At 60.9% G+C, this 24,927-nt stretch overlaps 1 protein-coding gene across 1 annotated transcript in view; it reads right to left on the reverse strand.

Moving 5' to 3' along the window:
- Positions 1 to 1,840: 1,840 nt before the first annotated feature.
- The window catches only part of MINDY4 (MINDY lysine 48 deubiquitinase 4), a 90,352-nt gene continuing 67,265 nt past the window's right edge, over positions 1,841 to 24,927 (reverse strand). The window contains exons 14-18 of the mRNA XM_008147562.3: positions 20,578 to 20,641; positions 17,956 to 18,117; positions 11,860 to 12,040; positions 11,252 to 11,324; positions 1,841 to 1,974 (exon numbers count right to left, since the gene is read on the reverse strand). Of these exons, the coding sequence (XP_008145784.2) occupies positions 1,926 to 1,974; positions 11,252 to 11,324; positions 11,860 to 12,040; positions 17,956 to 18,117; positions 20,578 to 20,641 (529 nt within the window). The 3' untranslated portion in view covers positions 1,841 to 1,925. The remainder of the gene's footprint in view (positions 1,975 to 11,251; positions 11,325 to 11,859; positions 12,041 to 17,955; positions 18,118 to 20,577; positions 20,642 to 24,927) is intronic.

Genomic DNA, 24,927 nt, shown 5'->3' on the forward strand with positions numbered 1-24,927 from the left:
AGAGGAGGCGCTAGGCTTTGCTCATCTTCCATCCAGAAAACGTGGGCAATGGGCGTCGAGCTGCAAGCGTACCTGCGTCTCAGCTTCCAGAAAGTGCTTTTGTAATTTGTTGGAAGCGATCTTGTCAAGCAACACTGGGAATATTTTGATTTCCCCAGCCCTGCCAAGGGGACCCTGGTCAGAAGGTTAAGTGAGTTTCATTGAAAAGACAGTTTTCCTTCCAGGCTGATAAACAAAGCCGCTGCAAGGAAACCACCTTCCTCCGCGGGCCGCCTGGCCAAGGAAAACAAGCGCATAAACATTTCAGGGACATATAGGAAGCAGTTCTGCTGGGCGCCCGCTGAGAATGGCCGCGGAGTTTACATAGCAAAACCCCGGGCCTCTGTGCAGCCGTCACTTCCCTTCGGCTCCTCCCTGCTGTCCCCAAAGACCCACAGCAGCCACAGCGGCCACCGCTCCTGCACCGCCCTGAGAGCACAGGGCCCTTTACCCGGCCACTGGAGGCGGCTCCGCCTCGGGCGCCCGCCCTCAGTCCGGGTGCTGGGAGCCACTGCAAAGGTCCCAACCTCCGTTTTTGACACCACACTCTCCCTGGTCTTCCTCACCAGCCTCCACTGCGTTTCTACACCTCATGTTCTTTCTGCAATCGGAGGATATACATTAATGGAATGAGGAGGCTTCAACTGCACAATTTTCCCGTCAGGAGTGACTGTTTTTCTCATGCCCACCCACTCCATCCTGGCTCTGCAATGTGGGGAATCCATAGACTGCCCCCCCCACCATGTTCAGCCAGTCTCTGCACATGCCCACTGCAGACACAGGGGGCCACACCCCGTCCCTCTGCTGTCTCCATCCTATTGCCCTCCGTGGCCAAGCGGCCCCTCCCGAGAAGGTTCTTTCCTCCAAATCCACTTGGCCAGGTCCTGCCGACTATCCTCTCGGAGCCCGGCAGGCATCCAGGCCTGCCCTGAGAAGGCTCCTGGGATCCCCTCCCTGGACCGCCCCCCCCCCCCGCCCGCCCCCCCCCCCCCCCCACACACACACAGGTACCCAGGCCTGCCCTGGGAGGGATCCCGGGACCCACCTCCCCCGCCACACACACACAGGAACCCAGGCCTGCCCTGGGAGGGTTCTCGGACGCCCCCCCAAAAAACACAAACACACACACACACACACACACACAGGCACCCAGGCCTGCCCTGGGAGGGATCCCGGGACCCCCCACCTCCCCCCCACACACACACACAGGCACCCAGGCCTGCCCTGGGAGGAATCCCGGGGAACCAAGTTGCTCCTGGTCAGCACGGCTTACATCACCTGGTGCCTGAGACCTGGCTCTGAGCAGAAGTCAGGCTAACCCAGGAGTCCAGCAGGAACGCCTCAAAACCAGAGGATATCAGTTGCCTACAGAGACCCCAGTTAGAGCCATCTTAGCCCACAGGTCACCAGAGCCCCTGCACCCGGAACTGCGCCCACCCCAGCCACGAACCACGCAGACCTGGCGCTTCCTTCTCGGCAACAGGAACAAATGAGTCTTGGCTCTTGCGTGGTTTCACTCCTGTTTTATAGAAAGTCGACGACCAGAAATAACCAGTGTCCAGGGTCCCGGGAGGACCATATCAGAGGCTGGGCAAGGGGGTGGCCCAGCAGGGAGCCAGGGAGGGATGCAGGGAAGGGCAGCCGAGGCCCCAGCAGCGCCTCCTTCCTGTCCTTGGCAGTCACAGCTCGGCTGGGAGGAAGCCTCAGCACCGTGGGCCCTTGTCCGTCCAGGGCGGCCCTTCGTGGAAGGAGCAGAGGTTCTGGATGCTTCTGCAGCAGTGCTGGCCCAGGTGGGGGTGACACCCTTCCGAGACTCGTCCCTGAGGCCTGGGGCTCAGCTGTCACCCTGTGACGAGTGGAGACATAGAACTCTCCCACACGAAGGCTCACAGGATGGGGTCTGAGCCGTTCCAGTTCACGGACGCCCCCTTCCACCTACGAGCAGAGGGACAGAAAGAGCGTCAGAGCGGCAGGGCCCATGCAGAGCCCCTTAGGCCCTCACTCACCTGAACTTCCTGTCTTGGGGTCTGGGAGGAGTCAGATTCCAACCTGCCCACTCACACACAAACCTACCCCAGGCCCTTACAAAAAACAAATGCACCCAAGACCCTGAGGGTGATGGACAGGTCCTTCCTTCCTTCCTTCCTTCCTGCCTGCCTGCCTGCCTGCTTGCCACCAGTGTTCACTGAGAGCTCCTAGGTGCCTGGCCGTGCGGGGCCCTCGGCTGATATGAGTGATCCACACACATCTGAATCCAGACACTTTCCAGGGGTGCCTGATGGTGGCACTTTAAAGGCACATGGGAAGACCTACATTCAGAAAAATTCGGGCTCATTCCAGATGCAGGAGGAGGTCCGGTTGCCGGGGCCCAGTAAGGGGTGGAGAGAAGTGCAGCAGAGGGTGGGGAGCGGCGGGGGCAGCGCCGTGTAGGACCCGGAGGCCTTGCAAGGATGTGGCCTTTGCTCTAAGAGCCACAGGAAGCTAGTGAAGGGCTGTGGGCCATTCAATAAAACAGATATGCATTCATTTATATGCATTATTAAATAGTGTGTGATACCCTCAGAAGCACTAAGCATAATTAAACTGTAGTTCAGGCTTACATACCATTTAATAACTAGAGGCCCGGTGCACAAAATTTGTGCATGGGGTGTGTGTGTGTGTCCCTCAGCCCAGCCTGCACCCTATCCAATCTGGGATCCCTCTCACAATCCAGGACTGCTGGCTCCCAACCACTTGCCTGCCTGATTGCCCCTAACCGCTTCTGCCTGCCAGCCTGATCACCCCCTAACCACTCCCCTGCCAGCCTGATTGATGCCTAACTGCTCCCCTGCCATCCTGATTGCCCCTAACTGCCCTCCCCTGCTGGCCTGGTCGCCACCAACTGCCCTCCCCTGCTGGCCCAGTCACCCCTAACTTCCCTTCCTTGCCAGCCTGGTCGCCCCTAACTGTCCTCCTCTGCAGGCCTGGTTGCCCCCAATTGCCCTCCCTGCTGGCCCGGTCACCCCTAACTTCCCTCCCTTGCCAGCCTGGTTGCCCCCAACTGTCCTCCCTGCAGGCCTGGTCACCCCCAACTGCCCTCCCCTGCAGGCCTGATCGCCCCCAACTGCCCTCCCTTTCAGGCCTGGTCCCCCCTAACTGCCCTCCCCTGCAGGCCTGGTCCACCCCAACTGTCCTCCCCTGCAGGCCTGGTTATCCCCAACTACCCTCCCCTGAAGGCCTGGTTCCTCCCAACTGTCCTCCCCTGCCGGCCATCTTGTGTCTACATGGGGGCGGCCATTTTGTGTGTTGGAGTGATGGTCAGTTTGCATATTACCTCTTTATTATATAGGATAGTTCAATTCCAAAATCAAAGTTATGGCCTGTGAGACCACAACATTTCCCAACATGTGACTTAATACGTGGCACTATATTTCTAAACAACTCAGAGGAATCACGTTTGTGGGAGATGGGTCTGGCACTGGGTATCGGATACATACACATTCTCCTAAGATAAAATGGAGCGGAAGCAGATGCTACCCCCAGCAGTGCTAGACAGAGTGCAGGGCTAAGGCTGGGGCTGCGGAATGCTTTCACACAACGGGCCTGGGGAGGGAGGAAGCAGACGTTTCAAAGCCCGAGTTTTTCTCCAGGACCAATGTCAAGTGGGAACCACCACAGAGGAGGAGGAGAGGGCAGCTTTCTCACGTTAATTGCGCATCTGCAGGCTGGAGGGAAGGGAGGAGGGGGGACGCCTCGCCCAACACAGGATGGATGCCTCTCCCAACCGAAGCTCAGAAGCACCAGGGGTTTCATCACAAACCCCACCTTCTTCACCGTCATGGACAACCTGGCCTCCCACGGAAGTCCTTTCTCTTCCCTTCCTCCGCTCAGCTCCATCCTTCCTCACGGCAGGCACCATCCCCGCCCCCGACCTCTTCCAACGTCCTATCCTCCCGCTCCAGGCAACTCCTTGGTATCCGTAAAGACTGTCTGTTCCCTGCTGAATAGTTTGCCTACTTCACACCATCCCATTCCCCTTCAAATGAGCAAAAAGATTTGTTGTCATTTGGAGAAAAACATCTTAGCGGAATGTCTGCTTCTTGCTGCCGGGGGGAGGGTTAGTGCAGGAGATACTTGCACATAGCCCGTTTGGAACAATTAATATTGCATTCCCCTCGCTCCACCCAGGGCACAGCGAGGCTAGACCTTCCACAACCACGGGAATGCGGGGTGCAATGTTCAGCATGGTCTAGACACGAGGCAGCCCTGCCCTAGGCGGGCATGCCAATCAGCATCCAAGAAACCTTCATCTGGTCCATGTATGAGCGCTGAGCTGCCTGCCCCTCCTTGCGAAAGCACTCAGCACGAAAGGCTGAGATGGGTGGATGATGGGTAAGCTGTTCAGTCGTGAATGCTTTCCTGTTTTAGGGAACTGGTCCTTCCCAAACCAGCTCCGTGTTCTCTGCGTGGCACTTGGCAAGAAATCTCACCCAAAACGAGGCTGCATGGTTCTGGCACGGCAGGCTGAGCGGCACCGTGTCACCGCCTGGGCCATTTGCTCCTGGGCCCTGCAGAAGCAGGTCTGGATGTGCAGACAATTTGCAAACATCTGGAAGGGTCTTTTCTCAGCAGTGATTGCTGGGAGAACTACCTCAGGAAGACACATCGCAAACCTAACGCGTGGCGAGATGCACAACCCGCTGTGCACGTTCCCGGGCCCTCCATCACCAGTCACCATGTGAATCGAAAGGCTCGGCATCGCCGTCCACTGGACGTGGAAGAATGAAGTGACTCTGAGGTGTCCGGGTGCTTTAGACTCTGTCCTGAGCTGCTGTGTGTCAGCACTGAGGCCCATCCGGAAGAGGCTCTTCAGGGTCTAGGGGTTGAGCCACTTCAGTGGAATCCACCAGCACCAGCACCAGCACATCGTCACGGCTGCAAGAAGAGGCACTGGGACTGGGCCTGGAGATAGCCTGCCATGGCTGGGCGGGGCGGGCTGCCCCTAGGTGGTCAGTGCCCACCGCCTGCACTCCTGATGCTGGACCCTGAGATGCCCCCGAGCAGCCCCCACAGTGCAGGCAGCGGGGAAGACGGGAGGTGAGGCAGGTTGGGCAGGTGCGGTGCTGGCCACAGGCTCCGGGGACGAGGCTGGCCCACGGTGTCTGCTGGGTTAACAGCACTTTAGCAATCTGCAGCCACACAGCGCAGGGCTCGATTGATTCTACCGTGCCACTTGAGATTTTCCCTTTCTTCCTCTGTTCATCTTTGCAGTCTTGAAGCCGTCATCAAAAAGCTTTTATTGTTCTGTTAAGATCTGTAGGTAAGCAGCAGCCTCTGTCAGTTACTCTCCGAGCTTTTGGACTCTCGGGACACATCCTAACTCCAGACCCCAGGAAGGCGGCAGAGGGAGGCAGGGCGGGGATGACGCCTGTCCACAGCTGGGCTCCAGGGGCCGATGTGCCAAGGGGAAAAGACTGCCCACCCCAGGGCAAGAGTGAGGGGAAGAGTCATAAATGGACCGGACTTCCTGTGTCCCTCTAAGATCCACCTTCAGCCTGGCCCCCAGGCCCTCCCCATCCCTCTCCATCCTCCCAGCCTGTCCTCCCCACTCGGAACAGGCAGGAGGGACTTCCTCTGAGCTCCCAATCTGCAAACATCTCAGGACCCCCCTGCCACCCCACTCCCCACCCCCCTCCCCCATCCCCCGCGAGATGGCACTTGGTTTCGGGGCAGGGGCCAGTCAGCTTGTCTGCCACTAGATGTCACGTCACACCAACAGTCACTATGTCCTATGGCCAGGCTATGGGGTTTACACTTAGCTTTGGGGGTTTTCACAGAGGTAACGAATGCACCCCATCCCGGCCATCGGAGGGAGAGTTCGAACAGCCCCAGAGAGAAGCAGCCTGCATTTATAATCGGAAATCAAAGCAGAGACATCTTAAAGCCTGGAAGGACCGGACACAAAACACACACACTTTCAAACCGCTCCTACGGGGAGTCGCTTCTGAGTCCATTGCAAGGACAGGAAGAGCCCGCAGCGCGTGAGGACAGGTGAGACGGGAGGGACGGACGGAGGCTCGGCGTGCCCAGCGCCTACGCCCTGGTCCCGTCAGTCAGGAGGAGGCTGAGAGGAAGGGCGGGGAGCCTCGACACCATGACATTGTGGGCTTCGAAACTCTGCTGCGGGGCTTGTGCGTTGTAGGGTGTTTGGTATCCTCCACCGACCCCCCTCCCCCGGTTGCAACAACCAAAACTGCCCCAGACATTGCCAAACAGCCCCTGGGGTGCAAAGTCACCCGGGCTGAGGACCCAGCGCTGGCACAGGGGTGAGCTCAGCGTCACAGACGCCCCCTCACAGCACAGACGTGGCCCTTCCCCCAGGGCTGCCAGAACGGCTGTGGTCAACAGGACGACAGTGACCGCTCCAAACAATTTCACACCGATAACCCCGATTTCGGGGGGGAGACGCCCGATAGAGCCCGCATGGGCAGGAAGAGTCCGGCCTGGGGTCAGAGCCTCCGAGCCTACAGGTAGGACTACACCCCGAGCTCCTCTCACTCACTTGGGTTTCCCAGGCGAGTGCCCTTTGTGCAGGCTTCCTCCCTGGGCCCCAGCAGCTCTGGAAGGAGCTCGGTGGGGGCGGGGGGGGGGGGGGGAGCGGCTCACCTATCTGGGTCCCCTGTCCCATCCTGCAGGGGTCTCCCTCCCTGACAGACTGTGAGTTCTCAGAGGGTAGAACTAGGCCACCGCCCCCCCGCCCCCCCGCCCCCCCCCCCGACCTCTAGCTCGGTGCCAGAGCACGGGCACCCAGGGTGCTGCTGAATGAGCCCCCCTCCAACCAGCTGCTCCCCTGGAGGCCAGACCAGTGGGAAACCTGAATCCTGCTCACTTCCTCCGCCCATCCTTTCCTCCGCCCCGGCTGTCACAAGCCCTGCCATGGCCCACGCCACTCTCCCGTCCCTCTCCTCCACCTCCTCCCGACGCCCCCCTCCCCTCACGCATGTCGGTCAGGGAGGGTGTGTCATTCCCAACCAACAGGTGGGAACTGGGTGCAGAGCAGAACCGAAGCTCCCGGAGGTCAGAGACGTGACAGCGCGGAGCAGGAGAGCGAGGCCAGACCCTGCGCTGTGTCCTCCCCACATCGTGGAGCCCAGTGATCTGTGAGCCCAACCAGGTGCCAGGAAACCAGGGCAGGTATGCGAGGGCTGCAGTGGGGGCCCCAGGGAACCCTGCTCCCGAGGGTGGCCCTTGGGTGGGTGGGGGGCAGCGGGGAGCAGGGCACTGGGCGCCAGGCCCTGGAAGGCAACATTCCAGCTGGAATTACATTTTCCATTTCTTGTCTGAGCCTCCAAACAGAAACATGTGTGGCCCAGCCCCAGGCCCGGCTATGAGCTCTTTCCTCTTTTCTCTGGACCGGTGACAACTGTCTTCTCCCCTCTAGCCAGGCTGGAAGGTTGAGCGGTCACTGTGTGCCTTGTTGGGAAATGACCATAATGAGCCTGTTTCTGCTGAGATGGTTGGAGAAGTGGGAGGAGGGAGTGGGGACAGGCTCCCCGTTCCTGACACAAGCGAGCAAAGGTAACAGGAGACTCTCGGAGGCCGAGACGTGCGTCACGCCAGACAGTAGAGATGGCATAGGACCTGGGACCGTTCCACTTGGGATGCTCTTCTCCAAAGGCGAAGCCCAAAGTCTGAGCTTGTGCAATGTTGCCATGGCAACAAAGCCAGGTGGCGGGCAGTCACACTGTCTGCTCAGTGACCTTCCTCTGGGCTGGGACAGCTCGAGCCTCAGCTCCAGGCCCCCTGCTGCCTGTGAGTAGCAGCTGGCCTGGGGCACAGACCCGACCCTGGAGAGCCCGTCTGTAAAAGGGAGGGCCCGCCTGCTGGTGAGCAAGGGCCTTCCGTGGGTCCAAGCAAGGCGACAGGTGGCCAGGTGTGCAGTGTGCTCCGTGCTGGGACAGGGCGGGGTCAGAGGTCCTGGCGTCAGAGCTGGGCTTGAGGGCAGATGGTGCCTCTGTCCCTGGACGGGAACAGAGTGGATTCTGAACTTGACTTCCACTTGACCGTGCATCCCGAGAGCAGGAACCAAGTCGCATCCAGCTGTTCCTTCCCTGGAGTCCAGCCCAGGGTGGAAGGGCGGGGAGGGGAACCGCCTGCCCTCAGGCTCAGGCTCGGCAGGTGCTTGGGGTCGGACTGGCCTCAGAAATGACCTGAGCCGGCCGTGGCAGCACACCTACCCCTTCCCATCGAGGCAGCGGCTTCCTAGGGGAGCAGGACTTATCCCTCAGAGGCAGGCCCTCGTCCAGCGGGTCCTCCCTGACCCGAAAGGCCACTTTCCCAAGTTTCTCCCTTTGAGCTGCTTGAGAATCTGGGATGAAAACAAAACGCAAAGCCTTTGTAATCCAAGCCCTGGAGCAGGATTCCGGAGGCTGGGCTGTTTCCCATTACGGGTTTGTTATCTGATGGGGACAGAGGGGGAACCGTCCCACTCCGCCCACTCCACTTTTCCCTCCATTTTTCCGGGAACAACGCTGGGAAAGGTTTCTCGGTTCTCAGTGTTAACCACCCAGGTGGACCCCATGGGCGGCGGCGAGGCGGTGGGGCGGGGGGGGGGGGGGGGGGGGGGGGGAGGTTTTCGGCAAGTGCTAGGGAAGCAGTGCCGGCAGACAGCGGGTCTCAGGGAACGAACTGCTAGCAGAGGGTGGAGCACTCCCCCCTGGAGGGGGAGCATCCCACCTGGAGAGCCGGGGAGGGGAGGGCACTGTGGAGACAGTCCCCTGGCCCTGGGCGCTGCAGCAGGTGGGACGGTCAGACGCAGGAGGGTCAGCAGCTCGCCTGGCATCTGACCTCACCAGGCAGCCAGGGACGGGGCACTGTCCTTTGCAGGCGCTAGAAGTGGGGGCCTCAAAGCGTGGGCCAGGGCCAGCGGCACCAGCAGCACCGGGAACTGCTCAACCTGAAAATTCTCGGGCCCCACAGCCCGCTCAGCCGGAGCCTGGGCTGAGTGAGACCCGTGACCCGTGGGTGACCACGCCCTGCAGGGGCTGCGCTAACACCTGAGGACCGCCCCCTAGAGCGCATCTTCCCAGCGGGCGAGCCACAGCCGATCCCGGTGCACTGGAGCATCGACCCCTCGGCCACCGGGGGTCTGCGCCAGCCAGTCCCCAGCCCTCGTCCCTAACCGGGTGCCGCACAATTCGCGGTCCTGTAGGTGACGAGGCCTGGGCAGCGCTGTTGGAGGGGATGCCAGGGCTCGGCCTTGCCCAGCCCCTCCTGCAACAATGAGCAGGGACAGGTGCGGGTACCGGGGGCCAGCGCCCAGGCCGAGGGCTCGCTCCCTGAGGACGCTGCCTCCCACATCATTGCACACGCCATCATCTCACTGTTTCGCTCGTGGCGATGCAGGGTGGGGGGCCGGGGAGGGCCTGGGGGAAGGGGTAGCTGCCAGAAGAGGAAGAGGAGCTCCAGGCCCACATTCCCGCAGATGTCTCCTCACTGGCACCCCTGACACAGCAGAGCCCAGGTCATCTACGAGCACTTGGCAACGAGGCTGCGTCCAGGGAGTCCAGGGGGTGCTCGGCGGGTGGGCAGCAGTTCTCCCGGGGAAAGAGGGCGCTCCGATGGGAGTGGGAGAGGCTCGGGGTGGTGGGCCGTCCTGGGAGGGGCGCAGAGACAAATGCCCTTTCAGCGAGGGCCCCAGGGTCCGGTGGGCGGAGCCGGTGCCCAGGGTGTGGTCCAGAGCCCAGCTTGGCAAGCCCTCCTGCAGGAAGAATGGCCTGTGGCCTCCCACCCTGCGCCGCAGAGGGTGCCAAGGCCGCTGTCGCCTCCTTCCCTGCTCTTGCCCTCTCGTCACTCTGCATCAGCAGCCCTTTCAACACAAAAGGAAGGCGACCTCCACATGCCTGCAGCCCTCCCGATGGAAGACAGGCTGGCACGTGAGCGCACAGGAATGCTCCGTCCCTGGCCCGGCGGGCGGGCGGGCGGGCGGGCAGGTGAGCAGATGGGCGACATCTCCCATGTCCCCTCCCTGGATACGTGGCGTCTTCTTTCTCTGCTGCTCCATTCAAGGGCCTGCTTGCCACTAGCGCCAGTGCCCTAGGCTCCGGGCGAGCCCCTGGATCTCAGAGCCACAGCCCCAAATCGTGTCCCTCCCCACAACCCTGGTCACTTCACAAGCAGGGAAACGAGGTCCGCCTGAGGTCACACAGACTCGTGAGTGGCGGCGGAGACAACAGTAACGGGAGCCCTTACAGAGCTCTTGGGAACAACCGGCCACCCTGCTGGACCCTGTGAGCCAGGCACTGCCGTTATCCCCATTTCACAGATGACAGCGTGAGGCTCAGAGGTGAAGTCCAGTGGCTCACAGCCAGGAGGGGCAAGGCCAGAACCCACAGCAGGCAGCCTGGCTCCGGAACCCACATTCATCACGCCTGCAAGTTGTACTGCCCCCAGAGAAGGCCCCGGAACCCCGGTCTCCTCCCTCCCCGGCCCGCCTGCGCCTCTACTGCACCCAGAGCCTCCAGCTCACTACCCAGAGGCTCCGTACAGGGCCTGCAGCCTGGGAACTCCCCTAGCTCCAAGCCCACCCCCCTGGAGTGCTGCCAGGCAGGCCTGCTTGAGAACTCAGGAGTGAGGTAACCCCCTCCCCCTGAGTCTGGGCAATGGCCTCTGCTGACCCTTAAGTACCGAGGGGCTGGCTTAGAGGAGCCAAGGACCCCCACCCTGCCTCTGAGGCTAAAGGTGCCCCTGCGTGCTGGCCCACTGGCCCCAGCAGAATGCCCAAGGCTCCTCCTGCCGGATGCAGAGGGTGCTGCTGCCCCAAGACTGGCTGGTGGGCCAGTCCCGACCACCGTCCTGTCCTGCGGAAGACCCCCGACCCCCACCGCCCAGGCAACCTTACCTCCCCTCCCCCCTTTGGACCTAACAACACTCACCACATCACGTGGCTGCTGCCTTGAGTGAGGCGGGTCTCAGAGGCACCCACTCACCCGAGCCCCGTCGCAGGGACGTCGTCAGAAGCTGTCTGAAGACTCATCACCCACCAGTCACACCTTCCACTTGGGCCACGATCACAAAGAACAAGCCCCAATGCTGTGTCTTTCCAGTCTGCGGGGCTCCCCCTCACCACACCCCGCTGAGCTGGGGTGTCCTCCTTTCTGCAGGCCCAACCACCCCAACCACCCCACTCCTGGCCACAGGTGAGGTTCCGCAGCCAGTGGTGGGCCTGACTCACTTGGTCCTGATGCAGAGCTCGAGGGGCGGGACGAGGTCGTCCTCTCTGTCCTCAGGGACAATCTGGGTGGTGTCTGCGGAGGCGAGAGACACAGGCTCAACCCGGGGCCCAGCTCACCCTGAGATCAGCGCTGACAACCCAACTTCAGGGACCCAACTCCGGCGCCTGCCCTCCTCTCTCCCTACTGGACCACCCTCACTCCTGCCCATCACTTCTCACCTGCACAGCATGGCACCCTCCTCGCTGGCCTCCCGCCTGCAGCCTCCGCCCCACCCTCCTGCCCCCACGGCAGCTACTAGAATAATTCTCTTTAAAAACACACCTGATCCCATCGCTCCACAACCTCCCACGGCTCCCTATTGCCTGGAGAATAAAGCCCAAACTTGTTGGATGGTTTTCCAGGCTCTCCAACACCTGCTCTCAACCTCCCCAGCACTCAGCCCAGCTCTGGCTCCCTCCTGCGGGACGCCTACCACTCGCCCTCTGACCCCTCGTCCTGACACTGGAGTCTGCATGCTCTCCGACCTCCCTGTGCGGGTGCTAGGGCCCGGGTCCCCGACCGGCCTGGAGGCTCCCCGAGGATGCACGGACGGGTGGGAGGCACGCACCGACGGTCAGCCGGATCTGCTCCTGCTGGTTGGCCAGGCCGTCGTAGTAGAACAGGTCGAAGAGCCGCTCGGCCCTCCAGTCCCGCAGGAGCTCGGGCTGCAGGCTGAAGAGCACGCTGAAGTGGCTCTCGCTGCACACCACCCAGATGGGGAACCGCGGGGTCTTCAGGAAGCAGCCCACCTGGACGGGGGAAGAGGACGGGGGTGCCTGATGCGACGTGCTGCCTCGGGAGAGGGGCCAGGGCATCTTCTGTCCAACCCCAGGCGGCTGGCCTCAGAGCGGCCCGGCTGGGGACCACAATCTGTGTGATGCCGGGTCCCCGCGTGCCGCTCACACACAGCCTCTCCCAGAGCCGCCCCTGCTGCTTAGCCCGCTGCTCGCAGGGCCTCAGCCTCCGTCATGTCCGCCCAGGCATGCCTGCACTTCACCGCCACATCCAGCCGCACACAGTGCTGCCGGCCGGCTTCCCAACGCTCCTTCACGCCCCGCCTGTCCCGCCCGGACAGGGCCTCCTAAACTGGCCTTCACACCCTGCCCGCCCCACAGCCCAGGGAACCTCTCACCAGTCCTCAAACTACTCCCGCAGCCAAGCCCTGCCTGAGCACCCACAGCCCGCGGCCGAGGGGGCTGCACACCTCTCCCTCCCTCCAGGGTCCTGCATCCCCCAAACCACCCAACCAGGGAGCACGAATCACCACCTGCAACTCCCGCCTGGGGACGAGGCACTGGGCACAGTGCCCGCCCTCCTCTAGCACTGGCCCCACTCCTCTCGGTGATACGTCTGCCACCGCTGACACTGGGCTGTGCCCCTAGCGCCAGGAGCGGAGGGTGTACTCAGCATAAGCACATGTTTGATGAGCGAAGGTCCTCGTGAGTGAGGTGGGTCAGGAACTCGGTAGGACTTCCCCTTGAAGGCAAGTGGGACAGGGAGCCCCGGGGTGGGGGGACTGGAGGGACGGCCTCTGGGGGAGCAGGCAGGGGCTGGGGGCTGGGACTTCCTCCTGGGAGAGTCCCGGAGGGGACTTCATGGTGGAGGGTGTCTGGGAAGCAGATCCATGCCCCAGGCCCTCAGCCCTGCTGCTGTCCTGCCTGCCCAGGAGAGTCGGATGCCTGGCTGGCTCTGCCCGCCCCCCTCAGCCCTCTCCGCTCTGTCACCTGTGGCTTCGTGGACGCCCTTTCCCCGTCCAGGCCCTGGCTTATTCAGCTTGTACGTGCCACGGGCTGGGCGGGCTGAGTCTGGCCTAAATCCCCACCGGCCCCGGGAGATGTTTGCTTGCTCAGGTATTTACAGAGCAGCCTGTGGATTAAGGAAAGAATGGGAATTATTTTTCCAGTGGGGAGAAGGGCATACTTTCTCCGAGGCCGTCACAGAAGAGTGGTCGCAGCCTTCCTCGGCCCCTCGGCCCCTCGGAGCCGCCGGGATTGGCTCTGGGGGGAGGGGAGGCCTTGAGCAGAGGGCTGGGCTCGGGAGGCCTGGACCAGGTCCCTGGGGAAGGACTGAACGCTGCTTCCCTTTACAATGTGTTCCTTTTCTCTTTGTCCGAGCGCCCTGCCTCCCCCCGTCCCCCGCCCCCCGGCCAGTGGGCCCTCACCACAGTCCCATGTGACATTATGTGACTGCAGAGCCCACTCCTGGGTGGGATATGGGGGAATTAGGTGTCTAAAGGACGTGGCTGGACGTGCCCAAACCCCGCTGTAGACTTGGCTTCTGTTCCAGGCTCCAAAGTAGCTTTTCTGGTGAGGGCGTCCCCTCGAACTGGGAGCCGAGACTGGGGACCAGGGCTCATCTGGCAGGAACGGGAGCTGTGTCTGCACCATCAGCCGCCCTGAGTTTTCCAGCGGAGGGACAGAGGGCGGCTGGCCATTTGCACAGCGGCCAGAGGATTACGGGCAGAAAAGGCTGCCAGGGAGTTTATAAACGAGGTTTCCCCTTCAGGAGCCTCTTCCAAGTGGGTGACATTTCCCAAAGATGAAATTCACCTCCTTGGGACAGTAAAGCATCAAACAGACTGTCAAAATTACAGGGGGAAAGTTAGGGAGAGGTGGGGGAGATAAGAGATCAATCAAAGGACTTGTATGCATGCATATAAGCATAACCAACGGATGCAAAACTCTGGGGGGTGAGGGCATATATGGGAGTGGGGTGGGGGGTGGCAATGGTAAGATATGTATACATATAATACCTTAATAAAAAAAATGATTATAAAAAAAAAAAAAAGAAAGAAATTCACCTCCTTGGGATTCGGGGCAGCTGACCAAGGGCCTGGGGCGAGGAGGGGACGTACGGGCGCGTTTCCTCAGCACAAGCCGAGGCTTTCTCCCGGTGGGTGACCGTGCACGACTGAGGTTCTTTCCTCTTTGGGGGGGCGGTGTGAATGCCCCAAACCCACCTGTGGACTGCAGCTCAGAAGCCCTGATGGAAAAGGACCAACATTTGATTGCTGGGGGGTCAGCCTGTCACTTCCGAGGAGGACATCTGTCCAGCACGGCCTGGACTCTGGTCCCAGGCACCGTGCGAGACAACGGGGATATGGCAGCATGCTGAGCCCGGTCCTACGGCGCTCAGCAGGGGAGCGGGAGGACAGGCAGCAATCAGATAGCCCACGATCACTTCCGTGCATTTCACGGAACCCGAGCGCCATCAGATTCGCCACCATCGGTCGCATCCCTCAGAACGCAAGCCACGGTCCAAGGCTGACCCACCACCGACTGCAGTGATGCAAGAGAATCTCTGAGTGCTCAGGTACGGGGAGAGCTTCGTCTCCACAGCAACAGAAGGTGGTACTTCACCAGAAGAATTAAGATTCCGTGATGGGAGATGGCAGGCGGGCAGGGAGGAGACCCCCATTTAGAGTGAAGACAGGCCTCCTAGGAAGTGGCCTCTAAGCTAGAATGTGAAGCGGGGGAAGGGTCAGGTCTCACAGGCCTCCACGCTGGAAGCTCTGGGCCCGCAGAGCGGGGCTGCCTGCTCCAGCTGCCGTAACACGCTCCGCAGACCCGGCGCTTAGCCACAGCATCTACTTCCCCGTCCTGCAGGCTGCAGTCCCAGGTCAAGGTGTCAGCAGGCTGGCTCCTCCCGAGGCCTCTCCCTGGTGTGGGTGGCAGGCATCTCCCTGCGTCTCCACGAGCTATTCCCTCTGTGTGTCTGGGTCCCGATCTCCTCTTCTGAGATAAGGACACCACTCGGATTGGGTTAGAGCCCACCCTACGGCCTCGCTTTAACGAAATCACCTCTTCAATGGCCTTGTTTCCTAACAGGCAGATTCTGAGGCATCGGGGCCAGGACTTCAACACAGGAATGGGAGGGGGGCACAGTTCAGCCCCTGACAGTCTCAGAGGACTGACAGCCGCTGTGGTGTGGTCTGACCTCCTCTCTAACAGGCCTCACTGAAGAGACAGCATTAGCAGAGGGTGAGGACAGGGGCCAAGGCCAGCGGCGCGGACACAGGTGTCCAGGCCAGCGATGCGGGGGACGCAGACTGGGGTGAAGGTGCACAGACTTGAGAACAACTGAGGGTAGGAGCCACGTGACCTCCTGGTGGGAAGGACAGCTCCTGGTTTGAGGAACTGGGAGCTGGGGGAAGTGGAGGAGGCTGGAGCCTGCAGATCACTGCCCTGCCCAGCTCAGTCTTTGCCCAGGTGCCTCCGTGAAGGCAGCAGGGAACCCCCCTTCAGGGATGGGGTGAGCACTGAAGTTAAAAGCCCTGTCCCATGCTGTCCGTCCCTGGCCGGTCCATGCCCCCTCACCCCGGCCACCACGAGGAGCTGGCCTTCCACCTGCAGCCTACACTGCCATCCACCCTCACCGCCGGCTCTGGGATGGGGGGAGTGAGGTGGACATCAGACGAGCAAGACCAGGCCGTGGGGTCACAGAGCTGATGGAGGCCCCGCAGTCCCAAGGCAGAGGGCAGACATCACCTGCTGTAAGGGTTAGAACGCCCAGCCTTCGGCCCAGCACACGACAGCCGACGGGGTCTATGTGAATTCAAGGATTCGGATCGTTGAAGGGTCTGCATTCCACCCCCTTTCTACTGAGTTTATTTGATGTGATATCTGTATATATAAAAGCCCAGCGACCATAACGGGAGAACAGCCAGAACAACCAGAAAGACCGGTTGCTATGATGTGAACTGCGGCTGCCAACTGGCCCGATTCAGGCCCCAATCGCCGCCCCCCCAACCTCCCACGGCCCCTCCCCCCAGCTGGCCCCACCCCTATCGGGCCCCCCCACCCCAATTGGTGGTGGTGTCAGCCAGCCAACCTCCCGCATCCCCTCCCCACCACTGCTTGGCCCCGATTGGCCCCCATCGGGGCAGGCCCACCGGACCCCACATCGGGCCTCTAGTTAGTTAATAAAATTATATACGTTTCTGGTACACAATTCTCTAATACATTATCTAGATATTGTATTGTGTATTCAACACCCCAAGTCAAGTCTCCTTCCATCACCATTTATGCTCCCCTTTACCCTCTTTCCCTATGTCTGTAAGTTGGGGTTTTTTGTGTTTTTGCTTAATTCCTTCACCTTTTCACCCAGTCCCACACCCCCCTCCCCTCTGACAGCTGTCAGTCTGTTCTCTATATCTATAAGTCTGTTTCTATTTCGTTTGTTAGTATATTTCGTTCATTAGATTCCGCGTGTAAGTGAAACCCTATGCTATTGTCTTTCTCTGGCTGGCTTATTTTCACTCAGCATAATGCTCTCCAGGTCCATCCTGCTATCACAAAAGGTAAGATTTCCTTCTTTTTTATGGCTGAGTAGTATTCCATTGCATAAATGTACCAGATTTTCTGCCCACCCATCTTCTGATGGGCACTTGGCCTGCTTCCAAATCTTGGTTATTGTGAATAACGCTGCAATGGACATAAGGGTGCATATTTTCTTTCAAACCAGTGCTTCGGGTTTCTTTGGACACATTCCCGGAGTGGACTGGCTGGGTCGTAAGGCAGTTCCGAGGGCCTGGATTTCCTCAATCAGCAGCTTATTCCAAGGGGAGGAAGCCCCTGACGTCCTCATCCATGCCCCTCAGCAGACCAAAGCGAAATAGTTTACTTTCGACCAACGCCCTCAGCACAAGACTGAAACCAGGGCTCCCGGAAAGTAAGCCAGAGGATTCCGTAAGTGCGGCCAAGGTTCCCCTCTCGGCCCGTGGAATTCGAGCTGCACGCTTCCAGAGCCCACCCAGGGCGTGACGCTCGGGGCCCTGGTGTTTCTCACGGGCCACGTGGCCACATTCCTGGGCTCCGCTCAGACACCAGAACATTCTGGAAATAGCCACTACCAGTCTTTCCTGTGCAGGTCTGTGAACCCCCCAGTCTGCTGCTGACCGTGGGGTGGGGGTTCCCAGGGAGACCCGGGGATGGGCCACACCGCATGGCCCATAGCAATGGGCAGCACACCAGTGTCTCCCAGGACATCAGCACCCGCCCTTGTTTGGAGGTAGGGCCGTTGCAGATATGGCATGGAGGTGAGGTGCTGGAGCAGCGTGGGCCTGTAACCCCGAGTGACTGACACCCTTACAGGAGGAGGCACAGGGAGAAGACGGCCACGTGGCGGCGGGCAGAGACTGGGCGGAGGCAGCACTCAGCCGAGGAGCGCCCCGGCGGCTGGAAAGCACCAAGAGCCAGAAGAGACGGGAAGGACTCTCCCTGTGGGTTTCAGAGGGAGCAGGACCTTGGCCACACCTTGACTTTGGACTTCGGCTGTGAGAGTCCAGAACTGTGAGTCAAGGCATTTCTGCTGGTTTAAGCCACCAGGACACTAACACAAGGCCTGTAACCTCAGGTCCCCTGTCCCTCCCCCCCCCCATACACACACACACACACACACACACACACACACACACACACGACAGTGGCAGCCACTCTGAGCCACAATCACCCTATACACCCCTAGCGGCCCCTTTCCCACAACCTTTCCCAGAACACGGACCGGCTGGCTCTGGGTGTGAACCTAGTGCCTAGTACCCAGTGCCCAGTACCCGATGGCACAAAGCCCCACTTCTTCCCAAACCCTCTGTGAGGGCGATGGCACCCCAGTTCCCACAGTTCTCCCCACCCTCCCCGCTGGTGGCAGGGAGCGGGGCTCCTGGTACCTGGCACGCGTTGTAGTGCTCAAAGAGGGACAGGAAGCCCACGTCGCTGCGGGCAGCAATGCCTTTGAGGAGCGTGATGTTCCCGTTCCCAGAGTCCAGCTCCAGCACGTCGTTGAAAACATTGGACACGGCTTTCCCGGTCAGGAGCAGATTGACAAGTTCCTGTTGATGAGAGAAGGGCGATTGGCAACAAGGCAAAGGGTGGAGAAGGAAGGAAAGCAAGGAGGGAGAGAGGCCGGAGTCAGGGCTTTGAGTTCAGGGATCCCACAAGCCCCGGGGAAAGCTGCCGACTCTTCCCAAGGAGGCCGCTGGAGGCCTCAGCAGCCTCTACTCCAAGGGCATCTGTCAGCACCAGCCGTGCACAGGCCGGGGGCGGGGGCGCTGCTGGAGGGAAGAATGGCTCCTGACCTTGGGCTTGGGGTCCACCCTGGGGTTCCAGGTGTGTGCCCGCACAACACACCATGTGACTGGGCCGGGGAACTGTGTGCCAGGGCCAGGCAGGCACCGGGCCACATGATGCTCAGGGCCCGGAGAAGTGACATTTGGGTGGGTCTTGAAGGAGGGTAATTTTTAAAATAACCTCTTTTATGTTGAAATAATTTTAGACTCAAAAGCAGTTATAAGAATAGTACAGAGAATTCCTGTGTACCCTTCACCCAACTTCCCTCAATGATAACATCTTACATAACAGGAGCTCATTGCATTTACGTAACCGGGCACATGAGCAACGCCAGGAAGCGGACGGGGCCCTACCGGTAACCCCGTCCCAGGCCTCATGGATCTCCCCGGGACGGTGGGCTCTGCAAGCGGGGAGGAGAGCCGAGGACAGCGGCAGCAGGTGGGCCCTGCCTCTGTCTCTGCCCCTGTCGGCTGCATGGGATCAGGGTTCAGTGGCTGCATGACTGGTGCCCACACCCGACAGGCCAACAAGCCTGCCGACCCCAGGACCAGGAGACGGTGCCTCGGGGTGACTGGAAGGGCCCTTCCTTACGCAGAATGTCTAGGGGTCCAACTTCCTGTTAGGAATGGGGAAACTGAGGCTCACAGATGGGAAAGGATTTGCCCAAGCCACAAGCCAGTCAGGGACAGAGCTGGACTCCACCCACATGTCTGGCTCCCTGTCCAGGGTCCCTTCCCTCTCCACTTACTTGCTACCCTCAGGTACCACCTGGCCGGCCGAAGGTTCGAGAGGAAGGCAACTGCTAAGTGCCTGCTGACCAATGAGTCACTCGAGTCCAGACCCAGCGCCTGGAGGGCAGGACCCTCCATCTAGCCCACCGCCTGCCAGGCCTGGCGCCAGTGTGGTGCGTGGGAACGGCCTCGCAGCCCTTCCCCTGGAGGGCAGAGTTCACCGCGTTTTCCCCTAAGTGTGGGAGCGGCCGGTGCCATAATAAACCCTCTGTCAGCACCGAGACCCCTGCTCCAGTGCCAGTAAAGGAGGCTGCTGATGGCCGCCAAGGGAGGCATCGGGCCTCGCCGCGTCCTCGCACAGGAAACGAGAGGAACTAGGAGGAAATGGCAGCTCTAAGAGACTGCCCCTCAGGGGCAGCGGCTGCTCAGAAGGCCTGCCTTTGCCAGGCCGGTTCCACTTTTCCCATCAGGTTTTAAGGGGGAAAGGCTCCTGCTCCCCATCTGGGGTGTCTCAGGCCTTCCTCGCAGGAACCCTCCTTGAAACTGGGGTGGAGGGGCCACAGGCCACGATCACACAGCGGCAAAGCACAGTGGCCCTCAGGCCCTCGTTACTCAGTGTGGTCTGCGGACCAGCGGCATCGCCTCCCTGCGGAGCCCGTTAGGATTCAGAAGCTCGGGCCCCAGCCGAGGCCTCTGAAGCTGAGCCTGCTCCTCCACGTGACCCTGGAGGGCTCAGGTGTGCATCCAGCTTTAAAGCGCACTGGTCCAGCGCAAGCACCTCGTTCCCCGAAAGAGCACCATGAATATTAGGGGGTGACCATCCCCCAGCTCATCCCACCAACGAGGACCCTGAATCTCAGGGGGTGACCATCTCCCAGCTCATCCCACCAACGAGGACCCTGAGTCTCGGGGGGTGACCATCTCCCAGCTCATCCCACCACCGAGGACCCTGAGTCTCAGGGGTGACCATCTCCCAGCTCATCCCACCAACGAGGACCCTGAGTCTCGGGGGGTGACCATCTCCCAGCTCATCCCACCAACGAGGACCCTGAGTCTCAGGGGTGACCATCCCCCAGCTCATCCCACCAACGAGGACCCTGAGTCTCGGGGGTGACCATCTCCCAGCTCATCCCACCAACGAGGACCCTGAGTCACATCCTCAGAGAAAGGCACAGGCAGGCAGAGGTGGCCCGTGGCTCCCTGCCCTGGCGCTCACTGACAGGCTCTTGACCAGATCCTTTCCTTGGTGCTACCATGACTGGGAGGAGCTAGACAGACAGCTGTGCTCATGTCCCCTCCCCCATGAGGCCCCTTAAGGGCCCGCAATGAACATGCAGAGGGAGGTTGTTGTAAAGAAAGTGCTGTGCCCTCCCACACTGGCCCGGGCCCCGTCCGTGCCACCAGCTCCTGGCCGAGGGCTGGCAGGGCCCAGGAAGAAGAGAAGAGGGAGGGAGAGGCAGCAGTGCCCCAGCCCCTCCCGCGCCCACCGACCTGTGTGCAGTAGTTGTGCGCTCCTATCAGGTGGTTGGTGGGGACGTCGAAGTCCTGGCGGACGCTGGAAGACACGAGAAAGGTGGTGTTAGCATGTTCTGCCTGACTCGGGCTGTTGGGCAAGCCTCGCTGGTGGCCGGGGCTCCCTCGGGCTCCAGGCTGAGGCCCAGAATTCAGGGGTCTGGGCTGTGGCTCTCTGCTCCGTACCTCCCTTGGGGCTGGAGCCCAGGTCTCCTCGAGTCCCCAAACTCTAAGCAACAGCTTGCCTCTGGCCTCTCCAGGCCCCCTGCCAACGCAGCAGGAAGGGCCCTGGGCTTGCAGTCCAACACCCTGCATTCACATCCCAGCTGTCACTACGGGGGCACCGGGCATCCTCTGCCATCTCCGAGCCTCCGTCTGTCAGTCTGTTAAGTGGGGGGATGGTCTGAAGTAGTAGCTGCCACCACCTGGGCACAGACCGTGTCCTGGGCCCAGCACACACCTGCTCCTAAGCCCTGAGAGGAGCCGAGGCTCGCAGAAGGACTGCCTCAAACCCAAAGGGGCTTGACTCCTCTCACCCACCCAGGCCCCCTGGGAGACGGGCACTGTGGCTGAGGAAAGCCGGGGACGGGTGAACAGAGAAGGAGCCACCACCTATCAAACACACTCGGAGGACAGCAGTGCCAGCCCCAGCCCCGGGGAAGTGAGAATTTCTGTTTTATAGACGTCGGAGGGGCGACACCAGGGAGGCGATGTGCGGCTGGGGTCCTGGCCCCTCTGCTGCCGCCCACCCAGCGTGCGCCCGCCCGGCCTGGCCTGCCTCCTTCACCCTCAGCCACAGAGCGCACAGAGGAGGCCCAGAGGCAGGAAGGCTCAGCAATCCTGTTTGTTTTTCCTTTCAGTGGCAGCGAAGAGAAACCTGGTCTCAATTTTGTGCTTTAAACCTAAGATCAGTCCACAAACACAAAACCCACGCCCTGGACCCTGGGCCCTGACCCTTCCCGGGGAGCAGGAAACCCGAGCTCCGTGACCTCTGCAGGAGACGCGCTCTGGTTCTTAGTAACCGTGGCCACACGGGCAGCCTGTGGTCCACAGGGCGGACGGCTGGGCTCGGAACTGGAGTCCCGGCTGAGAGGCACGGAGGCCAGAGGCCTGGGGAAGGGCCTGGAGGCTGGCCCACCAGCAACGCCGGAGGGCCTGGGAAGGAGCCGGCCGGGGGGACGGTGGCCGAGGGCCGCACTCGCTGGGGTGAGCTCGGGCGGGAGAACGATGGGAACGTTCTCCGGTGTACACAGGCACCTTGTGAAGAGAAGAAAGTAACCTCGGAGGAGCCGGGTGGACCGATAAGCATCGCTGGCCCCGCGCCACCAGCCGCGTTCAGAGGCAGCCGATCTCTGCAACCTCCCAGCCTCGTGTTCGCCCAGCGGGACTGAGAGCCTGCGTCAGCCGCGCGCGGAGGGACAGGCAGAAAGGACAATGGGAGGAAGCGGTAATTGCATCCTTAGGTGCAAACACGATGGGAAATTCAGAAGTGGGCTCAGATCTTAAAAGGGAGGAACATCTGTAGTTCACATTAGGGCGCTCGCAGGACGCCAAGGAGCAGCTTATGGCTTAAGAGATTTACAACTTTGGCAAATGTCGCTGCCCAGACCTCCCTCCGGGGGAATTCCCTGGAGGGCTGAGTGTAAGGAGTCCTTGAGAGAAGGCGGCTCACTCGGCAGGGCTGCACCGGGCCTCAGCTCGGGCCTCAGCTCGGGCCCCAGCCTGCTGTGGGGCCAAACCTCTCCTCGTCGGGCTCCCCTTTTGAGGGGCTTGCACATGACGAGAGGTGTCCCCAGGATTCATAGCTTGAGACGCTAGCTCCCAGGACCTTAGAATGTGACTGTATTTGGATTAAGTTAGGCGAGCCCGTTAGGCTGGGTCCTAATCCAGGCTGACCGGACAGACAGAGGGACACCAGGGATGCGTGCACTGAGGAGAGACCATGCGAGGACACGGGAGAAGGTGGCCGTCCTCAGAGGAAACCAACTCTACCCACGCCTTGATCTCGGACCTGCAGCGTCCAGAGCTGAGACGAACTTCAGCTGTGTGAGCCGCCGGTCTGTGGAGCTTTGTTATGGCAACCTGTGAAACGAATACAAGGACCCGGGCAGCTTCTCAGACTCAGAGCCCTTTCTTCACATGAAATCTACGTGCAGGAGCCCCACGCAGAAAACACCAGCACAGCTGCCCCGGCGACGGCGGTGCGGAGGCCCGGACAGCTTCCTCCCTCTGGTGAACCCCGGGTCTCCACGGCCCTGGGAGCAAGGGCTGCATCACTGGAGCAGTTGCCTGAGCTCTGAGCTTCCTACGCTCCCTGTGCTTCTGAGCAACAAGCTGAGACAGGCCTTCCTGGGACTGACGACTATTCCACCCTAATGGGAAGGCTGTCCGTCGGGGGGCTGGGCGACGCTGGGCCCCAGGAGAATTCTGCATGGACACCAGGCTGGTGACAGGAGCCAGGGATGCCAGGAGCAGGAGCAGAGCGAGGGGAGCCCGAGTGGACTCGCCCAGGTACGGAAACTTACGAGGAGGGGCGTGGCCTGGCTATCCTGCCCTCGCCCTCCGCAGATTCTGGAACAAAGGGCCAGCACAGGGCCCGGTCTAGTGCAATGGCCTGGCCTCAGGGTGTCCAGTTCGCCCACTGACCGAGGAGGGGAACAGGAGCTCTGCCCAGGTGCCAGCAAGGACTGCTTCTCCCATAGCAGGTCCCACCGACACGGCTGACCAAGAAGCAGCACAAAGGGTGGCGGCTGCAGAGCCCTCAAGGCGAACATTCGCAGATGGAAAACGTTGCCCAGAGAAAGGACAAAACGGGCCTGTGATGGAGGCCAGCCCAGACCCAGCGCCAAGAGCCAGGCCCAGTGCTCGGCTGCCTCTCGACTCCACCCTCCGGCCCAGGTCTCAGGGCAGAGGCTCCGCCACTGAGCGGCTCAGGTCGCCTGAGCCCTGAATCTGCGGTCTCACCCTTCCTTCCCAGTACTCTGTCCCCTCTAAGGCCTGGGGGGGGGGGGGGGGGGGGCGGGGCAAGGACCACCAACTGTGTTACTGGTGGGAAAACTGAGGCCCGGAAAGGAGAAGGGACTTGGGTCTTGTTGTCACAGAGTCAGTGGGTCAGGACCGTGTCCCCAGTGCCAACATCACAGTGTCTACCGTGTCCTGTAACACGTGACAGTCAGGCCGGCCAGGAGCCCTGAAACCCTCACCCTAAAGCCAACCCACATGCGCCTGAACGTTTGAATGAAGGAATGAATCTGAGCAATTCATTTGAACAATGACTCTGTCCAAGTGGCCTAGAGACGTGGCTGCAGCCTACAGTCATAGCCATTCACCAAAAAGCAAAGCCCACAAGGCAGGCTTTGGACTAGCTGAGTGGCCTCAGGCAAGTCCCCGCCTCTCTCAGCTGTGGGGACCTCCTGGGATGTGAGCGAGTGTGCCTGGTCCATGGCTCTGATATTTAAAACGCCTTCCCTAAAATAGGCGGTAATTAACCGGGAGGACCCGACCACTACCTCCCCTCCACCTGAGCTCTGGGGCACCAGGCCCCGGAGGCACCCCCACATCCCTCAGGGCCAGCTCCTGCCTGTCTTCCCAACAGACCCCCCCACCAGAGACTGCACTGCCCATTGCACTCCCCACCCCACAACAACCTCCGGAGACAGCACCCCTTCGCGTGGCAGCACTTCTGCGGCTTTTGAGGACATCGGCAGCTGTGGAACCGCTAGGAGAGCCTGGGCGTGGGAGTCAGGGAGCCCTGGATTCAAATCCAGCTGCTCACCAGTTGTCCCCTCTCCAAGCCTCAGTTTCCCCGCTTGCAATATGGGTCCGATGGTGTCTCCTTCTAGTACAGGTTGCTGTGAGAACTGAGGGAGATGAACTGCATAAAGCATTTGGCATATGGTAACTATCACTTCCTTTTTCCTACAATAACAGCAATAATAACAACAACCAAAAAACAATGAGAGGTCACGATTCCTGCAACCTCAACCTTTCGTATCACGGCCAAGCCCCAGCGTAAACAGAGGCCTCCGCGGCCGCAGGGGCGCCCTGAGCATCGGAGAAGGGACCAGGTGGAGCGGATACGACAGTTTTCCCAGAAAGGCTGCGGAAGTGGGCGATGAGGCAGAGCGCCTGGCTGTCAGGCCCGCTGCCACCTGCGCCGGGGACCTTCAGCGAAGTGCTGTCCCTCCTGACGGAAAAACGTGTATGGAAAATACAACCGCCTCAGAGTGCTGCTGCAATAAGGTGGAGCCACAGAAAAGCCTGGCAGACGGCAGGCACCTCCACGGGAGCTGGGAGGAGGGGCTGAGGGAGGAAGGGCTGGGAGGCCCG

Source organism: Eptesicus fuscus, chromosome 14, assembly GCF_027574615.1.
Source record: "Eptesicus fuscus isolate TK198812 chromosome 14, DD_ASM_mEF_20220401, whole genome shotgun sequence".
In the NCBI taxonomy this organism is placed as follows: Eukaryota; Metazoa; Chordata; class Mammalia; order Chiroptera; family Vespertilionidae; genus Eptesicus; species Eptesicus fuscus.